At 46.9% G+C, this 23257-nt stretch overlaps 1 protein-coding gene across 3 annotated transcripts in view; it reads right to left on the bottom strand.

The window, feature by feature from the left end:
- CACNA1E (calcium voltage-gated channel subunit alpha1 E) overlaps positions 1 to 23257 on the bottom strand; it is a 312817-nt gene that overhangs the window by 27389 nt on the left and 262171 nt on the right. For all 3 annotated transcript variants that reach the window (XM_045536358.1, XM_045536356.1, XM_045536357.1), the window contains 12 exons: positions 22213 to 22224; positions 20541 to 20637; positions 17468 to 17628; positions 16861 to 16998; positions 15848 to 16049; positions 14861 to 15025; positions 14103 to 14213; positions 10139 to 10222; positions 9305 to 9430; positions 5927 to 5992; positions 1017 to 1108; positions 193 to 358 (listed from right to left, as the gene is read on the bottom strand). In XM_045536358.1, coding sequence (XP_045392314.1) covers positions 193 to 358; positions 1017 to 1108; positions 5927 to 5992; positions 9305 to 9430; positions 10139 to 10222; positions 14103 to 14213; positions 14861 to 15025; positions 15848 to 16049; positions 16861 to 16998; positions 17468 to 17628; positions 20541 to 20637; positions 22213 to 22224 — 1420 coding nt within the window. The remainder of the gene's footprint in view (positions 1 to 192; positions 359 to 1016; positions 1109 to 5926; positions 5993 to 9304; positions 9431 to 10138; positions 10223 to 14102; positions 14214 to 14860; positions 15026 to 15847; positions 16050 to 16860; positions 16999 to 17467; positions 17629 to 20540; positions 20638 to 22212; positions 22225 to 23257) is intronic.

Here is a 23257-nt window from a genome sequence, read left to right as displayed (position 1 = left end):
GGAGGGAAGGAGGGAGAGGAGGAGGGAGGGAAGGAGGGAGAGGAGGAGGGAGGGAGGAGGGAGGGAGGAGGGAGGGAGGAGGGAGGGAGGGAGGAGGGAGGGGAACAGGAGCACACACTGAAGCAAACATCTCTGTTCTGCTTATGGGGTGGGCTGGGCCACATCTCAAGGCAAGAGCACAATGTTGCTCACCAAGAAGGAGCAGAAGAAGATGAAGGAGACGAAGTAAACGTAGGCCAGATCCGTGCCGCAGCGCTCGTTCTCGTTCTGCCCTGATGGTGCGGTGGTGTCGGGCTCACAGCCTTTCTCCCCGAGGCACGACAGCATGATCTCCTGCCAGGCCTCCCCTGTGGCACTCCTGAGCCCAAGACACATTGTGGTTAGCAGGAGCAGGTCTGCACATCCTATGGCATCCCTGGTCCCTCCTTCCCCAACGCGCCGGTCCTTTCTCTCACCCTGACCCAACAGGCTCCCTTGGCCCAGCTGCCCCTGCAGTGATTCCCGTCCAGAGGTGAAGCGTGCCAGTGGGGACTCTCTTGGGAGTCTCTGCTGCTAGTGGTGGAGACCGTGGTAGGACTGTCTAAGACCCCCACAAACCCGGCCATCCAAGGTTTCAGGCCCCGAATGGAAGTTGGTCTGCAAAAACTGTCCTCGCTTACCATTCCCCAAACCCCTGGAGGACATGCTGAAGTTGAAATTTGCAAATTAACTACTGAGTTGACAATATTGATAAAGTCTTTCTCCCACCCAAGTATTAACCAGGCCCAGTCCTGCTTAGCTTCCAAGATCAGATGAGCTCAGGCATGTTCAGGGGGGTATGACCACAGGCAAGATGAAACTTTCTAATGTCACAGGGGCAGTTTGGCAAAACCACCGCCACTCCCCCTCCCGTGGTATCTCCTGATGGGAGCAGAGGAAGAGGAATAAAGAGACAAAGGGCTATGGGGGCAAGAGGCAGACGAGTTCTCTCCGCCCCTCAGGACGGCCGCAGCGGCAACAGTTATGCATCCAGGTACCTGAAGAGTAGCATTAGGGACCCAAAGAAACTCCGGAAGTTGTTGTGCCGGTTGATGTGACTCTCCTCATCTAATTTTATGTTTCCAAATACCTTGAGGAGAAAAACAACAGACAATAAGAAGCATTACCGAGCTGTGTGATACGTCCAGAACCCGAGGGCTGGCAAAGCCATATGCATAGCTCTTCCTGACGGCCTATCCCTGAAGCAGACAACTCAGACCCAGGGAGCTGGTGGACGCCACGCTCTTGGCCTGACATGCAGAAGTCATTGCTCTCCACTGCTCCAGTGCAGCGCAGCAGAGGGGACCAATGCTAGCAAGGTCCGAGCACAACACAGAATGCAAGGTCTTTTGAAGTCATTCTTCCTGCACATAGATCCTCCCACATCTAATGTGGTCTCTTTATTTCCATGGGACCTGTCACCATGGTACTCGAGTGGTCTGTCAAAGACATTATCCCACAGCAGCTGTGCAGGGGAGGAGTCACCCCTCTCTTCCTGTGTCTCAGGTAGTCATGATGGGAACATCTGAATTTGCAGAGCACATCATTTAGGGCTTGGGCATATGCTGCCCTGAAATTCACAAGCAGTTTAGGTCGGAAAGGGGCATATCTATTTCCCTTAGATATGTTTCTATCCAGAGAGTCAAATCTCAGAAAGTCTACATTTCATTAACCTAGAGTCCATGAGAATGAACACACATACATCCACATGCTTATTTTCATCATCCAACAGACCCAAATCCCATCTAATAGTGACCTTTTGTGCAGTAGCTAAAACAAAGTCCAGGACAACAGGATGGAGAAAGTCAGGATACTGGATACTTGGAAAAGCAAAAAGGAAAATGACTTTTGCATTTCAGCAGATTCTGGACTACAGAGTGAGGGGCACTAATTTGCTGCTGGCCACTGGGCTTAGAATGTGGTCATTATGCCAATTCATGTGAAAAAGGGGGAAGACTCAGAGACCTTTATCCACAGACAGTGAATAATGATGACCTCTCAGTGCCACCCGGAGCCAAGGCCAACCCCCAGTCTCTCCAGAAGAGAAGGGTGCTCTTACATACGCACTCTCCCCCCCCAAACACACTTCAGACATCAGGATCTATTCTCACAAGTCAATGTTTGTACAACTGAGGACTTACTGGGTCACTTTTCCAGCCATTTGAGACAATTTTCAGCCTACATTAAACATGCTTCAGTTTATCCAATGTATGCTAAACGGAACACATTTTTTTCCCCTAACAGTTTCATAATGTGCAATTGAGGAACAATCTCTGCCCCCAGCTATTTTGCTCAAGCAACTCCCACTGACACCTGCTTTGGGAATTTGTTCTCAACGCTGTTTTTCAAAACCCAAATACTACTTGTCTCTCGGGGAGAATGGAGGTGGCCAGCTAGGCAGCACAGGAAGAATGGGGAGAGGAGGATAAAAAGGTAGAGGCCCCCAGAGAGACAAATAGTAGTGTTAAAAAAAATCCCACCCAAGATGTCAAATGTAATTAGCTCTGGATGCTCCAGGAAGAGACTGTCATCTATACTTGTCCTGTTCACCTCTCCTTCTCTTTTCTTTCTTTTCAACCTCTTGGGTCAGAATCTATGACTTAACCCTGATTCATCACATATATACAACTTACAGTGTTTCTGCTCTCCCCCAACACTCCTGAAGCCATCATTAGTTGTCCTCATCATGATTTTCTCAAACACCCCAGTCATGAACTAACTGGAGAGCACTCGGTGATTTGGCACAAGGTATATGCGTCATAGGTAAAGAAATGAAAGCTATTTCGAATCTTTTCTAAGATGATTTTCAAGACAAATAGGTATGTTTATTGTGAAGGTCTTTAAAATTTCTTTTTCACTTTTTTTTTCCCCCAGTGATTCACTTAGTCCTCGTCACTAACCCAAATCTCCTACATCAAAAGGGTATGGCTGGGTATGGTGGCTCATGCCTATAATCCTAGCACTTTGGGAGGCCAAGGCAGGAGGATCACTTGAGGCCAGGAGTTTGAGACCAGACTGAGCACAACCGAGACCCCGTCTCTACAAAAAATAGAAAAATTAACCAGGCGCGGTGGCACGTGCCTGTAGTCCCAGCTACTTGGGAGGCTGAGGCAGGACAATTGGTTGAGCCCAGGAGTTTGAGATTGCAGTAACCTATGATGACACCACTGCACTCTAGCCTGGGCAACAGAGTGAGACTCTATCTCCAGAAAAAGAAAAAAAAAAAAAAAAAGCAAGAATATAGAAGAGAAAGAAGGGATGCCGAGACGCATCAGAAAACAGCGTGAGAGTTTGAACCTATTATTCACTTGGAATCACAGAACTGTAGAACTACAAGGGACCTGGGAAGGTATAACCAACACCTTACTGTGTTCCTGAGAGAGTTAAGGCCCAGAGAGACTCAGTGACTTGACCAAGTTGGCACAGCTGGTCAGTGGCAGAGCTGAGACTGAAAACCCTGCTTCCTAGCAAGCTGTAGCCACAGGGCTCTTTCCCATCCCCAGCAAGTTACTCCTTCCTCCCAGCTTCAGATTATTCTGCAAAGGCCTCTTCTTCCAGGAAGCCTTTGAAAGTTCAGAATAATACTGGTTCTTCTCATAGATATATCCTGTGGCTACTTACATTTTTAAAAAAGCTGTCCCCTGCCCTTTTGTCTTTCTATGTGAATGGGTCCCTCTGTTGTGTTGTGACTGTAGTAGATACAGTAACAAACTAAGGTGTCTGCTCTGTGCGCAGTGCTGGGTCTCCGTCATGGACCAGGATGGGGAAGGCCAGCTCAAGGCAAGTCGTGGTGGAGATGCTGTTCATGTCTCTGTGGCACGGAAACAGTGCTCTTGGTTTTTGGGAAGAAGTCCAAGGGGAATAAGATATTAGACATTATAGTTATTGTGAAGACCACAATTTCATAACTGAACAGCTCCCATCTCCCATAAAGGGTCACAGAAATACCTGTGTCTGCTTGTCTGGTAGGACGAGAGGCAGTACAGAGTTAAGAGCATGGGCTGTGGAACAAACAGAGCTGAGCTTAAGTCTCAGCTCTTCCACTTACTGAGAACTTGAGCACTTTCCAAGTTACTTTACTATGTGTGCACATCGATGGAGACAATGAAACTCTCCCATAAACATTTCGCATTGCTCCTGAAGACATCCTCAAACATCTTGCATGTGCATATTCTCTCTCTCCATTTAGCACAGTGTCTGGCACACCAAGGAATTCAAGAAAATGTAAATAGCATTATTATTGTTATGAATATCTGTAGTATTATAATAGTAGCAGATCATTACTGGAGATGGTGTTATTCTAGTTTATCATGCTTAAAGATGAAAAGGGGTAAGAACTATTTTGAGCACGGAAAATGAATTTAAACATAACTAGGAGAGAAGAATCGTAATGTTCCCAACACAAAAGATAAATGTTTGAGGTGACAGATATCCCAATTACCCTGATTTGATCATTACACATGTATGGAGGTATCAAAATATCCCATGTGCCCCCCCAATATGTACAACTATTATATATAAAAAACAAATAAATGCATTTTTTTAAAAAAGAACTTAATTAAAAAAGAACTTAATCAAGCTTTCATTTGGCTCTTCAAGAATATTTTCATCCTAGAATCAAATATTCAGGAGCTAGACGGGACTTAATGGAAGTCATCAAGCCCGTCTAAAACTTTAGCAGGAATTCCGTGTCCACCACGGCCAACATCATCGTTAAATCTCCACCAAGACATCCTCAGTGAAGGAGACTCGCTACTTCTCACGCATTTTGATGCTTGACATCCTGTTCTATGTTTGGAGAACAAAACTCTCCGGTGGTGAAGTCAGAGGAAGAATGAAACCGAGACGCGCAGGCAGGAGAGAGGAACGAAAGGAAGAGACGCTTCCGAGAGGCTCTGGAAAGGTCTGCAGAGGCAGCGAGCCTGGGACGCCGGAGCAGTGGCTCCAGGTGGCAGACGCGGTGGGGAGGGCAGTGGCAGTCCAAAGGCAGCCAGACTGCCTGGCTGCGGGAGACTGTCACGATGCTGAGGTTCTTTGCTGGGGTCTGGCCATGGCGTCTCCCCGTGGGAGAGTGAGCGCTCCAGAGCCGAGCCGCAAGCCCGTGTGTGCGACTGGACAGGTGCCCGGCATGTGCGGCTGGTTGTTTGCAATAGGGGTCACCCACCACCGGTGACGGTCATCTTTGAAAGGTCTTTCGGCCTCCTGGGCTCAGCAGGCCTCTGGCTACCTGCGTAAGCATCTGGGTTGAGACCCTGATCTGCTTCCCAAGTTCTGAAACTGGAAAAGGTACGGTAAACTTCCCACTGAGAAAGGGAACTTGCCAGCAACTTCCACGGCCCTTTAAGAGAGGAATTAGCTGGAATGTGGCCCTTGGGTCCCCAGGAACGGGCAGGCTGCCGGGAACTCTATGAGAGGTTCACAGTAGTGGGTCTTAGGGCATAAATCTTAACCAGTCAAGACGTATACAGCCACGTGTCACCACATACAGAAGGAACAACCATCTGACCCTCTTTTAGGCCTGGTCCCAATGCTAGAGATCCTGAGAAACAGATCGTGATGCAACTCACTCCTCCCTAATCTGCACAGGGTCCCCCTGGCTAAGAACAATGGTGTCATCTTTGCACCAGCTCTGTGGTTGTGCCCACAGAAGCCCAGCTGCTTACAAGCCAGCACCATGATGTGACAGCCTCAGAGGAAGCCCCTGCACCAGAGCAGCCTGAGTACCTAGGCGAGCAGAACCACTGCACGTGCGAAATTCCCGACCTCACACCGCAACAAGACCTTGGGAGAGTGCCCTTAGGCAAGAAAGGGGTCAAAGCATCCTCAAATCCTGCCTGCTCAGGTTGCTAAGCCCGAGACAATCTGGGCAACAGCTGCCCCCCGCCAGGCCCCTGAGGCACCAGCTCACCTGCATCCCAATGATGGCGTAGATGAAGAAAAGCATGGCAATCAAAAGGCAGACGTAGGGGAGGGCCTGGAAGGAAAGCAGAGATGAGACCATTAATCAAAGGAAGGCAGCTTCCAGGCTCAGCAACCCGCAGTGGCTGGCAGCACAGGAACTCTTGCCCTGAGGCTAATGCAGATAGAGCCGGGACTCTGGTCCCTGGGGCTGTTATGTTTGGAGGTCAAGATGTTCACATCCTGACAGATATGTAGACAGTTGGCCAAAGAGAGCCTTATAATTTGCCTTCTGTCAAGAATATTCACTCACCCAGAAGAGCAACCTGTATCTCCAAGGAGAACTGGGACAACTTCCTGGGCTTGCAACTCATCCATCCTACTTGGCATGCGGCAAATCAATAACCTGGGCAACCGTGATGCAAATGACACACCACACGCCCTGCTGTGGCTTCTAAATCCCTGCATTACCCTGTCCCACTCGCACACCCGATGTGGAGCCCATAAGGAAGAATCGGGATGCCACTCGGAATGCCTGGGGTCTCGCTCGGTTGTCAGTCCCTAGAAGGCCCTTTCTTCTTCTAAGGAAGCATCATTTTCCAGCTTAAGCCTCCTGACATTTCCTAATGTTTCATGCAAAAGCCTGTTGCGTGTTAGCCACCAGAAAACCCTGCCATGAAGCCCTGTGGCACAGAATTCCATACTGTGCGTGCCCACTGCCACTTTGGGATGATCATGTTTCAACTGTGGGTGTGGGGGACAAGGCAAAAAGATGTGAGGCTGGGAACTGCCCTTGGTGGCTGGGGGGGCTGCAGACATAAGGCAGCTTGGATTTGGGGCCAGGGTGGGCCACTGTGGTTCTGGACTGCTGTCCTTGCTGACAGGGACGTCCTCCTTCTTCATCATCCAGGAAGCTCCCTGGCAGTCGGAGCTCCTGGGAGTCTCCACCCTGTCTTGAGTGTGCACATCACGGATCCCAGGAGATCAGCTGAAGGCTTTCAGACCTCACGAGCAGGACAGAGCTTATCAACAGAGCTAATGAAATGAAGAGCCCTGTGAGGCTATTTGCAACTTGAATAGAGGATAAAATTAAAATGCAGCTGAAAGCTGGGGGGAGAATCCCCTTTCTCAGGAAGTGCTGATTCCCAAGATCTGGGAAGGGGAAAGGCTATGTTTCAAGGGGCAACATGAAGGCACCCGCTGAGCAGAGGTGAGAGGAAGGAGGCAGGGTTTCTTGCACGTGGGGCGCTGCTACCTCTATCCACCTGCCTTTATTCTATCTTTTCCACTGCAAAGTCTCCAGTCCTTAGTTCATCTCTGCCTCCTCCCAACTTCAGGGAGAAGAACAAAGATTCTTTCTGTTCTCCTTTCTTGTCACATTATAAATTTTAACACAAAATAATGGAAAAGAGGGAAGAACCTCTGAGGAGGGGTCAGAGGTAGAGAATTGGAAGCTGCTTCGGGTGGGGTAGGGTAGGTACAGCCCACGGCGATGCTATTTCTGTCGTGTGGCTCTCTGCTTTGTATTCGCAGAGGCAGCCTTTGCTAATCCGACTATGAGAAATCAACTTCTCTACTGTGGCCCAGAACTGTTCTGAAAAGGAAACATCTATCTATAACACAGTGTCACCTGGAGGCAGATTCACCTGTCTTCCCTGTCCTCTGTAGTATTTGCTAGAATAAGCCAACCATTTGGCCATCAAATTGTGACATCCTTTTCTTCGCTCCCAATAGTAGATAGTTTCAGAGAGACTTGGTGATTGTGATAATATGACAGGATGACACATATTTCTTAAGAGGCTCCCTAACAACTGAAGTTTGTTGGGTAGGCCTCTAAAAAAAAAATGGGTTTGAAAGCATCTTGTTTTTCCAACTCTAAATCCAAATTCATCTGAGACTAAGATAGAAAATTCTTGCTAAGGTTTTAGTTTTCTCCCCTGTCATCTCACTTTGGAAAAATAGTTTTCATTGAGGTAAGTCCTCTGTGGGAGGTACCATGCCAAACAATTACCCTGGATGTGATAAAAATGTCAAGGCTGCTCCTAGGAGCCAGGACATCCCTGTAGGTGGTCTCACATTTCAAACTCCCAGGTCCTCGATGAAAAAAATAAATGAGTAACGATGAGGCAGAGAGGACTCCCCTTCCAAATGAGGAGAAAACATGAATTCACTGGCTTGCCTTCTTTAGTTTCATTTCTAATTAAAATATAAAAATAATGAAAATAAAGGCAATTTGGTGAACTTATGATTTTTTATCTTTGAATCACTTTAATTTCATCAAATTTATTGTTAATCAAGTTTATTAAAAAACTCTCTTTTATGGGAGAGGAAAATAATGGGCATTTGAATAACACTTAGGCCCCCCCACAAAAGCTTAAAAACAACTCATTTATGGTATTTTCTAGAGTCCAAAGATATTTAACACATTGACTGCCACACTTGAAAAAAATTTTTTTTCCTTGGGGCCATAGTGTTTTATTACGAAAATAGAATAAAAACTTTGAAAACAATCCTTTCTAATTTAATGAAAAATTTGTTATTTTTTATTGTTTTCTGTGTGTGAGTTACACGCAACTTGAAAAATAGTTCACATGGCTCCCAAGGTAGAGCCGTGTGAGTTACATATGCTTCACGAGGCCCCAGGGTCAAAACTAGCATGCGTTAAATACAATTCTCATGGCAGTTAATGTGTTAAATATGTTTGGAAAACTTTTACTGGAAGTCTCTGCCAGTAAAGTGGAGTCTTAGGTGTTGATTTTTAACTTATATTTATTATGCACACACACCTCTGTATTGCCTCATGAGACTATCCAAAAGGAACTCACCATATTAACTTGCCCAGACACTCGTATTTGTTTGCAGGACACAGAGGTGACCACTAGCACCCATACATTCAGTGGCTCAGGAAATGCACACCGATGCAGACACGGGTGGGGCTGAGCATGAATCACCTCACTATGGAACACCACTCACGGAGTCCTTTGAAAAACTGTCACGTGAAATAAAATCACCAACAAGTCCCTGCAAATGCAGAGGACATCTCACCACAGGTGACTGGCTCTTTACATCGACAGGATTGCTCGGGACAATCTGGAATCCCTAAGGAGACAGCACACCTCATGTCCCCTCTGCCTCATCGAACAGCGAGGGTGCCTCAGCTACAAAGTCAAGGTGTTTTTCTAGAATACGATTCTATCCCCTAGACATAAGGTGGATGCTGTCAAGCCAAGCTGTGCTGTAACTGAAAACTGCTGTATTTATCGAATGCTTTCACAAAGACTAGCTTCAGCTTCCCAGGGGTGAAGGGACTCGTGTCATGGGGCTGGTGCTGCCTAGCTGTGCTGTCTGATAGGACAACCCTCAGAGAGGACCTGCCGGCGCCTCTTACCTTAAAGGACTGCACGAAGGTCCAGAGTAAAATCCGGATGGTGTAGCCCTGGCGCAGAAGCTTAATGAGGCGGGCAGCTCGGAAGAGCTTCAGGAAGCTCATATTGAAGCCACTGGTGTTCACCAGCTGGTAGACCAAAAGGAAACATGTAATCAGTGACATTATGGTCATTTAGAAAGATCTAAGCACTAGTGTTTGCGTAGTTCTCCCTCATTCAGATAATAAAATTGGACACAGTCTCTTTGTTAACCCCAACTGCAGTGAGTGAGGCCCATCTCCCTAAGCCTTCCCGGGCCTGCCCTCTGTTCCCAGCTAGAAGAGTAAGGGACGTACGCCAGAATCGTACCCTGCACATGTTAGACAACACCGGCCTCGCTAGTCTTCTACCAAGTGGTCTGAAGTTCGCACGTAGATGCTAAAAATAGCAGATCTAGCAATCCCTCTTCTGCTATTCAAAGAGCTAAAAACGAGCTCTACAAGTCTTCTTTTAGGGTGAACAATTGCAGGGAAACAACTGAAGTCTAAGAACTCCGAGGGCAAAGAGAACGTGCCTCTTTTGAGAATCCAGCAGAACACTGTGCCCACTAGCCCTCTCTGACACCCTCTGTTCCCTGGACCCCGTTAGAAAATAGCATAAAGCCCTCCCCAAGACCCAGTGCTGCTCCCGTACGTGCACGCTCTGGCTAACATGGAGCACTGAGGAATAGGACTCCTAAGACTTAGAGGGGTACACATTTGCTTTGGTGGCTTAAAAGTGGACTGAATGTACCAGGGATTTTTTTTAATGCTACTCCAGGGCCAAGCTTAAAAGACAAGGACTTATAAGCCATTCACCTTGCTGTCTGTCAGGATAATTTCTGTGATACTGCCAATCACGGTGATGAAGTCAAAGATATTCCAGGTGTCTCGGAAATAGTTCTGCCAAATGAATTCAGTCATAGGAACATCAGAAAAAGGACAAAAGAAAAAAAATAAGAAAGAAAAAAAGGAGAAATGACATCTTTCATTGCATAATTTTGTCACTTGGAATTAAAACTTGTCAATTCATGCATAAGTTCACTCTAACTCTGGCTTCAGTTTCCTATTTCTAACCAGAAATGCTATTTCTCCTTTACTAGTTTGGTAATTTCTCATTTGGCAAGCAGTTACATCACTATTTGAAGACCTTATTTTTGAAACTGTCCCTAAAAAAGCTTATATGTAAGAAAGGATTTTTTTTTTTTGAATTTTTAAAAAATATTTACATATTTATTTTCAAACCACTTTATTGAGGTATGATTGACAAATAAAAACCTGTCCATATTTAATGTATACATCTTGATGTACTTGGGGAGATGTATATACCTGTGAAACCATCACCACCATCACACAACTTTTAAATTACCTATATTACATCAAGTGACCCTATAAAAATAGAGTCTGACTTTCAACTAACAACAAAAATCACATAGATCATAAGTGACTAAAGGTCACAGATGTGCCAGAAATCTTCCTTCTAACTCCATTCAGCCTTTTCAAACCACTTCCTGATTGGCAGTAAGATGAACAGACTTCATCTTTCCCTGCTCTGTTACACCAGGTGTAACTAAGATATAAGGATGCAGTAATAAAATGAGAGGGATAAAGGAGTTGGAGGAGACGCAAAGAACTTGGAACACCCACCAACCGGATAACACTCCATTTCTTAGGCTCAGGTGAACACAGACAGACATTGGTCTACATTCCTTCAAATAAACCCAAAAACCAAAAAACTCAGACACTTGGATCTCTGAAAGTCACTTGCTTGCCCATAGGCAGCACCTGCCCCAGGAGACGCTCAGAGCACTGCAGAAGTGGACCAGGTCCCAGCCTCACGACTAGCATCACTGAATCCCGACTATACGTGCCAGACACTGGGGCAGGCCCTTGGCATTCTCTGACCTCATTTATTCCTCTCACAGATCCTCCACGTAGGTGATAAGTACCCCATGTTCATGAAAGGAGGATTGCCAAGAGAGAAGAGGAGTGTGCGGAAGTTACGTTTCCTGAGCACCCACTCAGAATCAGGCCCCTATGAACATCACCTAACTGGATAGACACAACAAAGCATCCAAGGCCATAGGTAACTACTGTTATCCTCATTTCATGTATGAGAAAACCAAGGCTCACAGAAGCCCTATTCCAAGCCACATGTACCTACGGGGCATGTAGAGAAACTGAAGCACACAGCTTCGGAAACTCACTCTCCATGACAATGCTTAGTCCGTCAGCGGTGGAGCCAACTTGAGTCTGAATGCCTCAATTCTCAGGGCTCTCCTATTGCCTACCCTGGGGTGAACTTCCTAATTCTTGGTTTTAATTCTTCCTAATTTTTGGTGCATGGATCTAGGGCTTAAAGGACCAAAAGGTATGGATTCCACCTGAGGATGCTTTACAATACAGAATAGCACACTATAGCATAGGACAGCATAGTGTAGCATAGACTAGTATAGTGTAGCATAGAATAGCATAGTGTAGTATGTGGTACAGAACAGCATAGAGTGTAGTATAGAATGGCATAGTGTAGTGTATGGTATAGAACAGCATAGTGTAGCATAGAACAGCATAGTGTAGTATGTGGTATAGAACAACATAGTGTAGCATAGACTAGTATAGTGTAGTATAGAATAGCATAGTGTAGTATGTGGTATAGAACAGCATAGTGTAGCATAGACTAGTATAGTGTAGTATAGAATAGCATAGTGTAGTATGTGGTACAGAACAGCATAGTGTAGCACAGAATAGCATAGTGTAGTATGTGGTATAGAACAGCATAGTGTAGTATAGAATACCATAGCATAGTGTAGTATAGAACAGCATAGCGTAGACTAATAGATTATTGTGAACTTTGAAGTCAGATCAGGATCTGAATCCTGGCTCTACACCTTTGACTAACCTTGGGCAAAGTATTCAATCTTCTGAGCTCCAGCTTGTCCATAAAACAAGAAAATAATAATGCCTATCTAATGTCGTTGTTATGAAGAGAAAATGAATGCATAAAGCATTTGGTGCTTAATAGGAAACCAACGTATGTTACTTCTTTCCCTCTCCTCCCTTTTCATTACCACCCTGTTTCCAATTCTACCGCCTTCTATTGTGCAATCTTTAAAAAGCTACACAATTTTTCTGACCTTCAATTTCCTCATTTAAAATAATAATAATAATGGCCATAATGATAATCGTCTCTGCCATGCTTATTTCAGAGTCATTGAAAAGATCTAACAAAACAGTGTATATTGGGGTATTCTGAAAACCTAAAGTGCTATATCAGTGTACAGACTTATCAGGACTAGTGGTGCCTTTTATAGTGCAAAAATGCCTCTAGACCTTGAATGAAAACATGGGGGTGAGGGTGGGAAGGAGGCAGACTTCAGGGCCGAGTCTAGTTAAGCTTGTAAGTATGCATTCAGCACTCACCATAATGAGACCCATAATTGAGGACTTAAGTCACAGACAACATCAATACCACATGCAAGTCATCAAGAAGTATAGAAAAACTTTCGCTGTTGTGGCCCTGGCTTCTCCTTTCTCGGTTCACCCCGCTCAGCGCTAGGCTGTGTTATAAAGGCATCTTTGTTGGCGGCAGTTTCTTTTTCCTTTTGTATTTCCCCAAGTCTCAAGACACTCAAAAGGGAGTCAAGTACACAACAATGCAGCTACCTGAAACGGGTTCCCTTCAACTGTCCACCTAAAGCGATCAAACTAATGGTTTTTCAAAGAACCATCAGGGGACCAAAAGCAGCCCCCACGATTAACACTCACAATCATCAGACCCAGCCCAGAGTCCCTGTTCACGCTGCTACCAGATAAATACTTACTCAGATAACAAGCAAAGTTTTGCTTCTTGCAGGAAAAGCCACACACGCATACACATGTAATTTGAAATGGTAGCTCACACCCTAAATAGGTGTGAAACAGCTGACAAGTGGGCTTTTCTGCATCCCACTGAACTCGCTCTACACACTGAAGCAAGGGCTGGGGGATGGAGGAGGGGGTTATTTTGTTTATAGGACACTGAAGCAAAGGGCTAGGTTTTCTTAACACCCTGGAGAGCAGATGCAAGAATTTGCAAAACAATTATAATTAGTAGTTGAGGAGAAGAAAAAGGAGGACTCATGCTAGAAACATTCACCCCCAACCCTCCCTAAACTTAATTCTAGAATCTTTTCCTCCCATACCAAATACACACACATACACACACACACACACACTGTCTCTCTCTCTCTCTCTCTCTAAAGGTTAAAGGTAATTGGCCTTTGTAAGTGTAAGTAATAAGCATTTATTTTCATTGGCAGAAATTACTCTTTGTGTTGCTAATGGCAGAAGGATTAGTAGGTAAAAATCTATTATTTGCTATATTTGAGGCTAAGAGAGACAGATAGTTTGCTATTTGGGTTATAAAACTCTTAAAACTTTTACCAGTAAATAAGCACTCAAGATTTATTAGTCCAATCCTTTAGCTACACATAAATCACAGTTTAATATGACCCAGTGATGGCCACGGCCGGACTGCTGGTAGAATGTGACAGGACCAGGGCTGATGGCTGGATGAGTGTGAACCTGGGGACACGGCTTCCTTTGCCTTTCTCCTAACCCCCTCAGCCACTGTCTCGTCTGCATGGCAGTTTACTGAGCAGTCAAAACGAGCCCGCATTTAGGTGGGCAGGTGTGTGAGCCATTTCTGGAACGGCAGTAACCACCCCCCTTCCAACAAAGGCTGGGAATGCACCCAAAAGGAAGAGAAGACAAGCCTAGTGCTAGGACAGATTCGGTGACATACCAAGAAGCCAAAAGCGATGACCTTTAGGACACACTCCAGGGAAAACACCATGGTGAAGGCGATATTCAGGTACTTTAGGGCCAGCTCATAGGTGCAGGGAGCAGAGTAATACTGCCAGGGAGAGAAGAGAGGAGAGAAAGAGGATCAAAGCTTTAAGGTAAGAGGGGGAATACATGCCACCGAGGCTGGCCACCTCTCACCCCTGCCCTGTGGGGCGCACTGGCGCGTGGTGCAGGAGGAGAGATGGACATAAGTTCTGGAAAGGAAAACTATACAGTTTATGCAGCAAAACAAAGCAAAACACAGACCTCTGCCCCATTTAGACGGCTTAATGGCAAAACAGCCAGTCTTGCTAGAAACGAAGGTGGGCAGGGCAGAAACGTTTTCTAGAGTTAGTTCCTTTGTCATTTAGTATTATTAAATAGGATCACGCCTCTCTTAACGCTCCAACGCTCCTTTAGACACTAGGATGATCTCTATCTCCTGACATTTTCCACCTTGTCTGAAGTTGACCTCCATCACTCTTTGGGAAGCTCTTGGCTGCTACCATAGGCTTCACTGCATTTTGCACAGGGGAACCCTGAATTCTCAGCAGCTGGGCTGTTGAACAAAATAAGATCACAAAGAGATTCCATGACGGAAAAGAGGTGACAGACTGGCATGCTGGAGCATTTCACAGTATCTGAGCACACACACAATTGCCCTGGGAGGGGACAGTCGCCCAGGCTCAGCCAGCTCTCACGCCTCCCGCCTCTCACCTTCATCATCAGCACGACTGTGTTCAAGGCGATCATGGCCATGATGGTGTACTCAAAGGACGGAGACACCACGAAGTGCCACACGCGGTACTGGAAGGTGTGCCTGTTCTGTGGCATGTAGCGGGTGAGAGGCTTGGCGCTGATGGCGAAGTCGATGCAGGCCCTCTGCGGGAAAGTCACAGCGGTTAGTCCAAGCGCAAATCCCCCCAACCTTGCACGGTGCTGGGCTCTTTGTGAGACAGTCGGAAGAAGAAGACGGTCTATGGAAAAAAGGGTAGCGCTGGACAAGCGGAAGTAAAAATGGCAACGGGGATCATCTGGACAAAACTACAGGCAAGATGTCACCTTAAATGAGTATAGAGAACTGGAGGCATTCTGTCCCATGGGTAAAGACTTAACAACGGTTATCATTAAAGTCCTTTTACATAGTGTGTGGCTGAGACGTTTAGGCAGGAAGCCTTCCCTGATGCCCTTAGTCACAAGTAAAGATCTGCCTGTGTATTTCTATAGCACTTTATGTTGCATTTCCCTTGCAGCCCCTAACAGTTTCCAGTTCAGCTGCATTCTAAAAAAACCCCACAAAAACAAAAAAACTGTTGAAACCCTACAATGTGCCAGAACTATGCTTGTTTCTGGAAAAGCAATGGTAAGACATTCCCTGCCCTTACAGCAAATGCACACCATGGAGGGTCACAGTCAGGTAAGCAGATGTCTTAATGTTATAATTAGAGCACACATCTTTGCCATTTACACTTTGCTGTAAAGGTATAAACTGCATCTTAAATACCTTATGCACTTTCCAGATCTCTGTGCCTCACACCTGGGCCTCAAACAGAGCAGTGCTCAGAAAATGTTTGTTTAATGACTAATTAATTTGCCCATCTTCTCTCCATAATTCTCAATCAAGTTAAGAAAATGTAGGCTTCCTTCCTAACACTGCTGGTCCAAGAGTCCCTGCTGTCCCTCGTATCAGACCGATTTTGTTACCTCGTTCTTCTCCAGGCTGCACTCCTCCATCATCTTGTCCCCTTGTTCCTGGAAGGTGATGATGATGAGAGCCACGAAGATATTGACGAAGAAGAAAGGGAAGACCACAAAGTAGACCACATAGAAGATGGACATCTCCATGCGGTTGCTGCGGCTTGGGCCTCGGTCTTCCTCTGTTACGTCTACAGAATGCTGCAGAACTCTGCGGGGACAGAATGAGGGGACACGGATGGTGGGTGACAGCCTTGGCTTCGTTAGGAGATGTGCCACTTATTATAGCTCTTTGTCTGACTTCCTTGACTTTGCAGGTGCTCCATTAACTCTTTGAGTTCATAACCAGGTTGGTATATCTCACTGGTACCAATCCCTGCTCTTTCTAGCCCATTCCGTTATCTGTTCAACTCCTAAACAACAGAAGACATCATTTTATAGTTTAGCTTGTTATGTTCAATAGTAGGAGACTCCTCGATTTCTATTTGACATTTTGCTGCCAACTAGAGTATATTGGCTCCATAAAGTGCTGTCTTAGTCATTGCTCGGTCTCTGAAGTATTAGCCTTCAGCAATGAGCAGCATTGAGAACCTGCATTCTGTTGTCTTTTTCATAAGAGGAGTGATCACAGGAAGTGTCTTTGGGTTCTGCCAGCTCACCCTTAACACTCAGTCCTCAGGCTCTCAGATACAGGGTTAACCTGGAGAATAAATTCATCTAAAGGAGCCCCCAGGGACACTCTTAAGGGCTAGAGGGCTGTTCAAAACTCATTCACTCAAATCCTCCTTAGTTGGCTAAAACATGAAGAGTTTCAAATATTTCCCTGACTTTGTCACCCCCTTCTCCACTTTTGCCTTAAGGATTTTTAGGCTTCCTCTCTTGTGCCTGTCTCACCCCTTCATAACCACTTCCTTTCCCTGGTGTGACAACAAAGGGTCAGCCTGCTCATCTTGAATCAGCTTCTCGAGGGAACCATGCGGTCCCATCCCAGCTCAAAGACAAGCATGACACCCAGTACTCACTGAGGCCATCCTTCCCCCGTGGACACGGTGAAGAGGGTCAGCAGGGCCCAGATGATGTTATCGTAGTGGAATTCATGGCGCTTCCATTCCCGGCCCTTCACCTCCATCTTGTTTTTCTCATGGTCTACATAGTTGCCTCTAAAACCAGATAGAAATGAAAGAGGGACTCTTCGTGACAGCTCATGGAAGTGTCAGGAAATTCTACAGACTTCAGTAACGTGGGGTAATAACGATCACCACACAAATGCAAGCAAAAAGGAATTTCATTAAAGACGTGAGATTAAATCGTTATGCTTTCACTAGTTACTACATAACCTTGAGCAACTTAAACTTTCTGTGTCTCAGCTTCTGCACGTATAACGTGCAAATAAAATCCGCCTCAATAGGTTGTTATAATGATTTAAAATGAAAGCTGAATGTAAAATGTCTTGTACCATGTCTGACACAAAAGAGGTACTCAATACAAGCTACTGACTCCCTGTTTTGTCTTTCTGCTAAAGGAAGAGGGGATATAGGGACGAGAGAAAAGAAGAAGGGTGGACCCACGGGTGGAGTGGCTTCATCGTCGCTTCAGCAAAAGAGAGTGGGGTGGGCCAGCGGCACTTACATGCACTCCTTCTCTGTGTCCTTGGAACTGTCTGTGCAGTAAAAGAACTTTCCCTTGAAGAGCTGAACTGCGATGACGGCAAAGATGAACATGAAGAGCTTGTAGACAATGAGTATGTTGAAGACATTCTTCAAGGACGTCACCACACAGTCAAAGACAGCCTGTGGACAAAGAGCCCTGGCATGTGATCCCTGTGATGGCCTGTGCATTTGCCTAGAGAGCTGACGGGGGACACACTGCCAACACCCAGCCCCACCAAGAAGGTGCCTTGGGAAACAAGGCCCACGTAAGAGGTGACACTCATGGGACAATCATGACAAGCTGGACATGATTGCAAGAACCTACCACCTGGGACGGGAACACATGCTCTGAATCTGAAAAGTAAACCCAAAGCAGCAGAAACCAGATGACATCAAGCAATGAAGGGGTCCTTTGTGGGATTTTGGTAGGGGTCCTCCACTTAGTGTGAAACTCAAGTTTAGAAATGGAAGGGATCTTTGAGATCTAGCCATGAAATAGCTTGTCCCTGACCTTCCATTTATTTGGTGACATGTTAGATTTGATTTATATACCAATTATGGACTGTTTTCTCTTTACCTTTCTAAATGGATCGGGGAGAGATAATATTCTGATATTCTATAGTAAGTTCATAAATTGGCCCTGATTACATTCTGCACATCATGTAAATGTCAGTGAAGCTGGCTGTATTTGGGGTGAGGACCACCAGCGGTGATTTGGGGAGGCTGGGTGACGGGGGACTGAGCCAGGGACTCATAACCTCCAGTAAAAGGTGACGGACCTCCAGAGACCTCCATTCTAGGCCCTACGCAGTGAGGAGTGACGTGGGAATTCAATGCATTTCAAGCCATTTTTAGGCTATTTTCTAGGGTTTTTAGGTTTGGCTCACAGGAGAGGCTAGCCCAATGGTGGTGCCGCATTTGTGCAGTTGCTTCTTTGCAGCGCTGGGTGAAGCACTGCTGGTTTAATTAGTCCAACACCGTGGGGAACGTGAGTGACACGCAGCCTTGTGGAATCATCAGAGCCACCTACATATCCCTGAGGTTACAGAGCTGCAGAGAGGGGAACCGGTTCTTTCTAATTTAATGGAATTAACCAAGGTTGGGGTTGCCTTCCCCGGCCTGTTAGCTAATCTCATCGAGCCTGTCTGCACACTCCGTAGGACCCGCTGGGTCCTGTACTGCAGCAGACAGCAGCGGCCAAGGCCCCAGGCAGCCGGGACAATTCTGCTGGGCGCAGGCAGGAGGAATGAGCATTTATGGCACTGGCTCGGGCCAGGCGCTGCGCTGGGCCCATGGTCAGGTGGGAGGGCGGTTAGGAGACAGCTGCAATTGTGGGAAGGGCCTCCTCTGGGAGAGGAGGGCAGGGTAGGCAGGGGGGAAGCAGGTGGTGAGGCTACTTCCTTGGGAGCCCATGCCATGGCCCAGGTCCCTGAGCATCGCGAAGAAGCCATGGTTCGGCCAGTTCGGGGCCTTTCAGAAGTCACTTTCCTTCCCTCCCCAGCTTTTCATGAGCCTGGTCTGCTTTGCCTCTGTCTGCAGGGCTAGAGGCTAACGGAGCAGTGCTATGAGGACAGGAGGGGTTTGGGGCGGGCAGGGTGTATCAGAGGTTACAGAACCAAACAGGAAATGGGAATTGGGAAGCAGGGTCAGGTTCACAAGGTCCTTCCCCCTGGCTTTGTCTTCTGTGGCAGGCTTGGGAGAGCCGGCCCAGGCACGCCGAGGGAATTGTTGGGTTTTCCAACAGGGACCACGCGTGTCAGCTTGTTCTGTCCACACCACAACTGAGTGATAAACTGTCTCCATTTTCCACTTGAAAGAAAGTCAAAGAGTAAGTGATTTGCCCTGGGTCATATAGCTCCTAAGTCCCAGAGCTGAGCCCGGCACTCAAATGGGCTCTTTCCAATGCTGGCAGGGGTTCTCAAACTGCTAGACTAAGAGTCACCTAGGGAGCTGCTGTAGAAGGCACATGCCAAGCCCCTCCCCCAGGGCGTCTGGCTCTATTGTGCTGGGGTAGCCCAGGAACCTGGACATTAAGAAGCATCCGGGTGGTCCAGATGCAGCTGCCCATGACCCACACTTTGAGAAGGGCTGCACTGGTCCATGCAATGCTGCAGGTGGGGTTTACACCTGCTTCCGGGCAAGCACCCTAGAGTAGCCCTGAGTAACACGCTTGGCTGGCTGTTGGCCTGGGCAGCAGCAGCAGCAGCAGCAGGACATCGGGGCTGTGAACTGAGGGCCCTGGTCTTCTCCCTGGCAGTGGCTGGCTCTCACTCACAGGAACTCAGGGAGGAAGAACTTCCCCCGAGTGGAGGCTCCGCTTCCTTAACAGCAATGTCTGTGGGCAGGGAGGTGGGCTCAGCAGGCTGGCGGACAGGGTGGTAAACACACCCTGAGAGGTTCAGGGAGGCTGGAGCCCCGGCGGAGTTGAGCAGGGACGAGTAGTGGACAAGGAGGAATCTGGATAAGATACCTATTAAAGCTCGGGTTCTGGCAATAGAAAGAATGCATTTCATGTTAGCTCACTTGCCCATTTCTTCTCTGCTTCTGCCCAAAATGGACTGTGTGTCCTTGAACAAGTGTTTGACCCACCATGCCTCAAAAATATGAAGGGTTAGGGCTAGAAAATCCTCTCCTCCTCTAGAATGAGGAGAAAAGAAAATGTCCCAGGACACTTGGCCTGACCTAGCATGCAGACCACGTGCATAGGGAGGGCTCCTATGGCTTCCATTCCGGTGTTGTGGTCTGCCTCAACAGCACAGGGACCCAAGACAAAGCCACACTGGGTCCCTCCTGGATGGCAGGCCACTCCAGAGAGCATAACACACCACCTGGGTCTGAACTCAAGGGGCAAAAGCCCTTTATAGATTTCTTAGGATGTTGGTTATTTTCCTTCAAAACTAAGACCCTTAAGCTCAGGCAGATGAAAAGAACCTCAATAACCGCGTAAGAAAAAGGAATATTCCCAGAACAAATTCTCCCAAAGCAGGCCGTCCATGGCTGAGAGAGAAGATGGGAGAAGGAGAGTTGATGGGAACAAACTCTGTGAACATTACCTTGAGCTTGGGCAAGCGCTTGATGGTTTTCAGTGGCCTCAGAACTCGGAGCACCCGCAGGGACTTGATGGTCTTGATGTCCCGCCCCTTGTTGGTTCTGCAAGGGAGAGACCCCCGGGGAATCATTTGGAGAGAGGGAGAAATAAAAGTGGCACTTACACTACTGCATGAATAACAAGGCAAGAGGGGAGAGATGTAGGCAAGAACCCAGGAATTGGGTCAGAGTTGACTCCTTCAGGGACATGCCACAAAACGTTCCTCCCCAGCGTGCACGTAATGCACAATAGCCATATGCACATACACACCCACGAGTACACACATGGAGGAACACACTGGCGCGCACACACATGTGCTAACGAAGACGGTTTCTCCCTAACCGCCAGTCTAATGCTGCTCGTCACCACACTGGCACAATGATAATGGAAGATATGTGTCAACAGGGAACATGACCGGGACCCCACTCTGGATCCCTGCTGTGCCCAGTCCAGCAGTTCTCAAATGATAGTTGCTGAATGGAACAGGAACCCACAGCTGAGAGCAAGTCGCATCAGGGACTTGACTTGCCTAGCTCTGTCACCACTGCTAGGTCAGGGAGAGCAAGGTGAGGAAGGGTGGCAGGGGATAGACACCCTTGCTGGGCTGCCTCTTTCAGAGAGGATGTCATACAGGCTTCTTGCTGGGACCCCGGCTCCCACCCAATTATCTGCATGTGACTGGCTCGTCCTGCAGTCCCTCTTCCAGTTCAGACACCGCAGCTAGCATAGGGTCGCTGGGCTGGAGGAGGCCCACGCTGCTGTCCCTGCCTACTTTTTCCCTGGCTCTACAGCTAATGACCCTCCCCCCTATTCAGACTCTTGGAAAAGTTTGCTCCTAATAGAGAAAATGTATGTCTCTTTTTTATTTTTAGGAATGAAATGAATAAACCAAGTCGCATTTTTCTTCCCTCCCTGCTCATCCCCTGAGATCTCTGCATTCAATTCAAATAACTGCAATTAATAAAACACACAGATGGTGGAAAACGAGACTCTGAACAGTGAGGCCAGGCTCCGGTTCTCTCCTCACGTTGGCCCAGATTACTATCACACCGACGACCCGGGGAAACGGATCCAGAACATCAGGGGAGAACAGCAGGGCTTCTGCCTGCTTTGCGCCCCACCTTCCTGCCATGCCCGCCCCTAGACAGGGAGATAAAAGTCCACCTGTTCTTTCTCAGAAGGTAAGAAGTCATTCAGTCTAATCCAAGAAATGCTGACTTTGCCCAGAAGATTAATTTTAGGACTCTTAATGGTCATAGGCAGTGACCTACAAGTCACTTTTATCCAATACTAGATTGAGTATAAATAATCTAAAAGTATTGCGTTGATACAGTCTTTTGCATGCAGGAACTTTGGTGTAGTTTATAAACCATTTTACTGTATCAGGTTCATGTGTCTACATATCTAATAGAGGCAACATATAAGCCAAATACGTGTCTAAACCAATAAGAATGATCACTTCCCAAGAAGGTTTGGTGACTAATTTTTGATCCCTTGGATATCAGTGAAAACTCACCACTCAAGTAAGCTCCCCATTCCTTTCCCAATGCATCAGCTCCTCCCTCCCACCCAGACTTTATCCCGCCTCCAACCCGCTCCCCGCATCTTCTACTTCAAAGAAAATCAAACATATTTACCCCAAAGCGTTCCTATGGAGGATCCAATCAGAATGTAGTCAAAAAAGAAAAAAGAATAAAAAAAAGAGAGGGAGAAGACAGTCAGAACATTTTAGGGCAAAAAGACAACCCTCCAAGGACAGGAAACTGGAGAAGCATCGGCCCAAGGGACCCCGCCCACAGCCTTGGCACTTGCAGGGTCCGCACGCCTTGTGAGCAGAGGGGCTGGCACGCCACGTGCTCCATAGCCACGGCCCCTACCTGCAGGGACGAAGGCCCTTCGCCAGCACTAGTGACGCTGCCTCTAACTAGATGGACATCCAGGCATTGTACTTTATTCCATGGAGCCTAGTTTAATTGCAGTTTTCTAAATGTAGGCTGTTACTTCCATTTCCTTTATAGTCTTCAAATTCTCTCCATTTCCATTTATGAGAAACCAGGATAGAGGAGTCGCACCTGCTCTGGGCCAGAAACTCACTTGGGAAAGGCATTTCCAGTCACGGTGGGGCAGTGATGCTTACGAAGGGTCTCGTTGGAAGAGGGACTTGAGACCACTCTGAGTGGGCTACTCTGACACCCCCCTCAAAAGCTAGACGAGCAACATCATCAAACCCTCTTGAAATAAGGGGGCAGGCATTTGTCCCTCAAGGTTGTCACACAAAAGTTGCCTTATGGTAAGCTAAATGACTGTCCATCGTGAGCTATTTACTATGCAACTTGAAGAAGACAAATCATCCCAGCTCTATTGATAAGGCGTAACCAAAAATAATACTTCAGAGTGTAAATAGCTTTGAGATAGAAATGAAGACATTTAAGCTTTTTGAATATTTATTCTTTATTATGGGCCAGACTCTGTGCTAAGTACTTTTGGCTGCAAATCTTTAAGCCTCCTACTGTTAATAACTTTAGGACCTAGGTATTACTATCCTCATTTCACAAATGAGATTCAGAGAGGTTAAGTGAGTACCCAGCATTAGCTGGTGGAGCTGGAACTTGAACCCAAGTATGTATGATGCTTGGAGCTCTCGCTTTTAACCACGAAGCCTCTGCACTAGCGGGTTTTGGT

This window comes from Lemur catta, chromosome 23 (assembly GCF_020740605.2).
Source record: "Lemur catta isolate mLemCat1 chromosome 23, mLemCat1.pri, whole genome shotgun sequence".
In the NCBI taxonomy this organism is placed as follows: domain Eukaryota; kingdom Metazoa; phylum Chordata; class Mammalia; order Primates; family Lemuridae; genus Lemur; species Lemur catta.
The sequence above is the reverse complement of the archived record's forward strand: the minus strand, read 5'-3'. Positions and strand labels throughout refer to the sequence as shown.